Raw genomic sequence first — 6,536 nt, forward strand, 5'->3', positions numbered from 1 at the left:
GTGGTAAAATGACAGGGTACACGTACACATGTGATATAACAACAGTCCGACACTATTATTTTTTTCATTTTACACAAAACTAATAAAAAGAAAATTTCAAACTAACTCAATCTTTAATTGTTGAACTCTTTGATTTTAGGGTTGTGGGGTGGGGGAATGAACCCATTGGTCATGAAAGTAACTAGCAAGCGACTTGCGACCTTCGTTTATATCTTTCCAATTTTGCGAGGCACGGCCCCTCTACTAGGCGGACCAGCCGCAATTAGAATGGTTTAGGCAGTGATTGAAGCCGTCCTAAAATTATTGTGTTTTTATTATTTGAATTTTCTAATTAAATTATACTTTTATACTTCTATAATGCTATTATTATAGAAAAAATTCCCAGTCGTGACGCAAGGTTTACTGAGAAGACTGTAAGATTAGGGGAGGAATCAGCAACCGACGTGTCGTGAGAAATCCGGCACCACAATCATTTACGAGAGAGAAAACTCATCGTCAAATCCATCTTTTGAAAGCCATCGGTCATGACGAGTTGCAACATTGCTTTTGTCATGGTTAGGTGTTTCAGAAACTAGTCGACAATGACGTATTTTTCCGGTGGGACGTATTTTTCCGGTGGGACGCGTTGCTTTGCCGAACCAATGAATATATTCCGCCTTTTACCAAATACAACGGCCGCGGCAGATCATTGGGGGGGGGGGGACACTGGTTTATTTATTTATTTTTTTTTTGAGAGTTGATGGTGGATATTTTATCTCAGAGGACAGAGTTGTCAGCAAAATCAAATGGGACATTACCATCTAAGAGAAATATAAGTTCTAAAACCAATATATAATGATTCTCTCTTTATTACATTAACATCTAACAGAAAGCACTAATTTCTCCAAGTTAGGTTAAAACTTAAAAACAGTGTTTCCCTATAACATGATTTTGATAAATACCAACTTCAAGAAACCCATTAAGGCACAATTTAACCTACATCTTTTAGCCATCTGTTAAATTTAAAACATCGACGTCTATAAAGCTCTTCACAATCACCAGAAAATTGTAATTTAATTGAACTTGTTTGACCACATGAAGATCTAAACAGCTAACATCTTGTTTACGTACTTTACATGTCTCTTCTGTGCAGCTAACTGATTTATGGAACCTGATGCGAAGAAGAGATGCTTTGATAATGTTATGTGTATTTTAGTTCTTTAAAAGTAAAAATAAGAAAAAAAAATTAATATCTGCAGTTGGGTTCATCATTTTCAGCAGTTATGAATCCGACGGGACCAGAAGCCAACAATAAGAATAGACATCTATAAAAAATTCGGCTCAAGTGTTTATAAATCGAAGTCAACGCTAAAGTTTGACTCGATCGAGGTTGATAAAACCCGACCTCAGTGCATCCCAAGTTTCAATCATGCGTATATTCCCACCTACAAATAAGGTAAATACTACTCACGGTTGGAAGGTCTCGTCCACCGTTGAGTTCCCGCTAACAAATCAAGAAAGTTTGACAAAGTTTCCAAATCATTATCCATACATCTCTTATGCAACCAGTCTTCTTGTAGCCTAATGTCAACATCCCTACAATATAATATTGAAAAAAAGCCATAAATGTTAACATAAGAAAATAAAATAAATATAAAACCCATATAGTAAGTTTATATAAATGCAAATGAAATGTTACCTCCTCAAGGAAAGAAGCTCATAATTTCTTCTGAAGTGGCTAGCATGCTTTGTAAGAGCATCTTGGACGTACGGTTTGCCAACGGTTCTTGTGGCTGCAGCATTAAGCAGATTTTCTAATGAACCGTGCTTCTTTAAAAGTTTTAAGGCGGTTTTCATGCCAAAACCGGGCACCAAATGCTGAATTCCAGGAACACCATCAGCTTCATCACCCACAATGCATCCTGCATACGCCAACAATCATAAGAGTTTAGGGACATAAAACGAGTTCACGAATCTTAGCATTAGGAATGTAACTGAGTCAAGACCAAGCTAGCCTAAACTCAAGCTCGGCTCGGCTCACTAACTATTTTATTGTTTTTTATTATTTTATTTATACGCATATGCAATTGTTTTCATATATTATAATATAACCTTATATATAATAAATTATATATATTTTGTTATTTTTATCATAATTTTATATATAATCATATTTAATATGTAATAAATAATAGGTTTGTGAACATAGGGGTGCCAATTTTGTCGGGTTTGAGGGCTGAACTTTTCAACCCGAATATGATCCATATATTTCGTTCGTGTCAGAAACATCAACCCTAACCCACACACACACTCAGAAAGTCCAAATCATGTAACCCGAACGCGACTCGTTTAACCCATTTATCTAAATGTCTCAAAAGGGTTGGTGATACGTGCCCATCTATCACGTTTACAATTTGCATGCACTTTAGGATTATTTAAATTAATGCACGTTTACATGTTCCATGCACTATTCACGTTTGCGTCTCCACGTTTGCATTATTCCATGTACTAGTTAACTGTTTTCATTTTGCGTTGTGTATTTAAACCTTTTGAAGTTTAATGAAAGGAAGAAGAAAATTATGAAGTAAAATGTCTTGTTCTTTCTCTTATTTCTTTGGAGCTTGATCCACTCAACGGATTAACTATCTTGGGAGATTAGCCATCTCGAATCGGCTTATACCAGTTGGCGGGTAATATTCAGGCTGTAAATGTGTTAATCGGGTTGGTGGGTTGTAAATAATGGGTTAAACAGACTAGCGGGTAGACTTGAGCTAAATGGGTTAAAAAAGGTCAACCAGGACACGACCGCTTAATTAAACAGGTTAACCCAAACACGACTCATTTAACCCATTTATAGAACGTCTCAAATGGGTTGACGGGTAATAATTAAGTTGTAAGCGTGCAATTAGGTTGGCGAATAGTCAAAAATGGGTCTAATGGGTTAGTTGGTCAACCTGGACACGACCCGTTTGATTTAACATGTCAACCTGAACATGACTCGCTTTTTAAACACGTCGGATATGCCAACCCAAAACCTAATATCTTTTTGTCGTGTCCGAAATTGCCAACCCTACACGAGCCTAGCCAGGATCGCTTAGGCTTACGAGCCTAGTCAGGCTCTGTGGGGTTAAGCTCGTTTATCAAATGAGCTCCAATTTTGGCACATGCTTGAACTCGCTTAAGCTTGGCTCATTTCAAAATGTAGCTAGCAGATAAAATCAAAATAATATAAAATTAACACCTCATTTTCATGTACTGGAAATATATCTAGCAGATATATTTGAGGCTCTATGCATACTTACTGAGACTTAAATCCGATAGCGGGTCACACTTGTACTGAGTCATGTAATGATCCAAGGTATAAAAAGACCATCTTTTTAAATCTGGAAGAGGCATAACGAGCTGCACGTCTTCACATATAAGTTGCTTGAAATCTTTGTCGGGTGAAGCAATAACCGCACGGTACCCCTTTTCAACAACTTGGTCAACCAGTGTTGCCACCACATCGTCTGCTTCTTGAGCCGGAACCTTCACAATCTGCATATCTTCTTACATATATAAATATCACCGCTTTATAGTTTATAGCAACTGTTTAAATATAAAAATTTCATTAAATGTTAAACATAAAGGTAGGTTAGATGCATGCTATATTTTAACAAGATTATTAACGAAAAGATCAAAGGACAAAAGGATAATCTTGGAAACGGGGTTGAACGACCCATCAACATCTTTTGTCCATTTATATTAGTTTGGAATTAAGAAATAAGTAATGTATTTGATAAGATTATAATAGCTATATTCTTAAGTAAAAATTCCCTCCATCCCAAAATAAAGCACAACTTCATTTTTTGGGACAGAAGTAATATATTATCTTAAAGTAACTTAGAAGATTAAAAGCATAAGAAAATGGTTTGGGTGCATCCGACCCCTTCAATTAAATGTATAATAGATTCATTAACTGTCTTATAATGATCGCCATTGATAGCTTACATATGCTTTCTCATCATTATCTAAACAGGACCCTCTCAATAAAGTGGATATATGTTAATCTATTAAAAAGATGTAGTATTAAAAAAGTATAACAAAAACTATAAAAATGGTTTGATTTACAAAGTATTACTGACCGGCACATTACATTTGGAAAGGATATCTGAAATGAGTCGATGTGATTTTCCTGCTGGACTCTTTGCAGCTTCTCGGGAAGCAGATATCCATGGTAAGAATTTTCTTCTGTTTGCTTTATATGAAGGCAGAATTCGTCTTCTATGTTCATGAGCTCCTTCACCGTCAAAAACCTGCAAAAAAATCAACACTTAAAAGTCTTTAAATTGTGATATAACAGACATATAAAGTGCAAACCAGTAAAGTGATTTATATCTTGCAAATTATAACATGTTTTAAATCATTTGCTCCAACAACCCAATAGACCAACAGTTCTACTTGAATTTCACCAATCCCGGTTCCAATTTTGTTAACCAAGATTTTTTCCCCAAAGTTTGTAATTTTCGATTATTTCCTTCTCTAGAAACATGCTAATCATTGTCTAGGGTAAACGAACTAAACGTCCGGTTAACTGTTCGGCAGGAAGTTCGTTTATGTTTGTTCATATACAAGAACAAGGGATTTCGTTTGACTAACTAAATGAGCAAACACAAATAGAGGCTATGTTCGCTCTATTGTGTTCGTGAATGTCTGTTATTGGTCGTTAACATTGTTTGTTCATGAAAGTTTTTTAATCTAATCTTATCATATACATATACGCAAAATTATTAACTATAAAACAAAAATATCTATGAGTATTTTGTAATTAATTTATATGTATAATTAGTATACGAATATGAATGCTAGCCAAATCAAATAAAACATTATTTGTGTTGGTACCGTCCATGAACAAGTTCATTTCCTTAAAGAACGAACACGAACAAGAAATTCCTTTCGGTTGCGAACCATTCACTTATCCGATAAACGAGTGAATTAATCGAAGATCAGGGGGCTTACGGCAATAACAGGGTCTGTAAGGCTAACTTGGGAGAAGAACAACGAAATCCAGTGAGCAAACGAGTGTAAACTCGGGGTGCTACCCTTATAACTGATTGGATTCACATCCAAAAAGAAAACTCGTTTCGTCTTCTTCATCATCTTCTTGTTGGTCATAATATTATTATTATTATTATCGCCATCATGATCATTTTCAACTACTCTCTTTACTTGGTTGTTGTTCAGGTCATGTTTTGTCGGTAAAGCTTGCACACCAACTGTTCGACCTTTTGTCGAATAAGAAGAGGAAGCAATTACGGCAGTGCTAGGTTTGATTTTAAGCTTCGTGCACCGGGGAGTGAAGCCGAGAGTATACTGATTATTAGCACCTATATACATGCCCATCGCTGTACGGGCATCGAGAACGTCCACCATCATCACCTTCACACTGCCGGAGCTGCAACTGTAAACGTTCTGGTGTTCTCTCTTTGGATAAGTAACAATGAAAATGAAAATGAAAATGAAAATGAAAAAAAAAAAAAGGTCAATTCATACAAATTTTTAATAATGTATATTTATCTAAATAATAAGTTAATATAAAGTAAATACTTAAAAGATACATGGTTGGACAGATCGCTAGCGACTTGAATCTCGCTTGAATTGATTTTGGTTGTAAACAAGTTAACCGAAGTTCGTGCGGTTTCTGAACGAGTCGTTCTTGCGGTAAACTAACTCATAGTATTTTATGACTTACGTATAAGCCTAAATCTTTGCCTATTATTCAGTTTGGTTCATGAAAACATTTTCTTTTCTTTAATTTCTAACAATGTAAACTAGTTAGAATGACTCGTGCTAAACAATGTCAATTTTGTAAAACCAAAGCTCTAGAATAAAATTTTGGCTCTGTTTAAAATTAAAGCCACGCTCGACTTGACTCACCTCGTAAATATCCCTACCTAAATCTAAATAATACGAAGACAAATATAGTTTTAATTAAGAGTTTATAATAAATATAATATTGTTCGTGTTTTAAAGAACACATGAAATTATCCAAATACACATAAAATAGTGACCAAAATTTGATGAAAATGCAAAATGGGGGGGGGGGGGGGGTTGCTCGGATTTTTGGATGAAAATGAGTGAATGTAGTTGGAGCGAGACTGGAAGGATTAGAGTGTAAGAGCCGTCTCTAACGAAGTAACGAGTATGCTTGAAACTCAACGGGTATGAGATTAGTTGTCACACCCCGACTAGCACAATGCGGAAGCGTAAAACGGGAATGTAACAGACACCTCTGATATCAATACATTGTTTATAAAGAAACATTACAAACTAATTTACAATATATTACATTTCTTTGTTCTATCATTGTTTAACAGTCTAAGCGATACAAACAAAACTAGTTCGTTAACTATACATTCTTACTAATAACGCCCTTGCTTCTATTCACATAGCATCAACCATACACTTCAGGCAAGTAACAGATCACCCAATCATTCCGATTTAGGTACACCTGAAAAGCAGTTTAAAACGGGTCAACTACTAGAGTTGGTGAGTTTCACGAGTTTCAAGAAAACAGT

The 6,536-nt window shown here is 35.5% G+C and overlaps 1 protein-coding gene across 1 annotated transcript; it reads right to left on the reverse strand.

Moving 5' to 3' along the window:
- Positions 1-1,255: 1,255 nt before the first annotated feature.
- On the reverse strand, positions 1,256-5,418 carry LOC143542520 (uncharacterized). The gene is made up of 5 exons (XM_077035088.1): positions 4,978-5,418; positions 4,104-4,274; positions 3,282-3,516; positions 1,679-1,901; positions 1,256-1,575 (listed from the first exon to the last, which is right to left on the reverse strand). Exons 1-5 carry the CDS (start codon positions 5,392-5,394, stop codon positions 1,443-1,445), a joined length of 1,179 nt encoding a protein of 392 aa, XP_076891203.1. The 5' UTR covers positions 5,395-5,418; the 3' UTR covers positions 1,256-1,442.
- Between the last annotated feature and the right edge of the window lie 1,118 nt (positions 5,419-6,536).

The sequence above is a fragment of the Bidens hawaiensis genome, unplaced genomic scaffold (assembly GCF_021521415.1).
Source record: "Bidens hawaiensis isolate Kalapana, Puna unplaced genomic scaffold, B.hawaiensis_p1.1 tig00012897_1, whole genome shotgun sequence".
Classification (NCBI taxonomy): Eukaryota; Viridiplantae; Streptophyta; class Magnoliopsida; order Asterales; family Asteraceae; genus Bidens; species Bidens hawaiensis.

Coding starts and splice junctions, on each gene's coding strand:
- LOC143542520 (XM_077035088.1), bottom strand. CDS start 5,394: ATGATGGTGGACGTTCTCGATGCCCGTACAGCGATGGGCATGTATATA. Junction 4,275..4,977: donor TTACAGACCCTGTTATTGCC/GTAAGCCCCCTG, acceptor ATTTTTTTGCAG/GTTTTTGACGGTGAAGGAGC. Junction 3,517..4,103: donor TTTCCAAATGTAATGTGCCG/GTCAGTAATACT, acceptor GAAGATATGCAG/ATTGTGAAGGTTCCGGCTCA.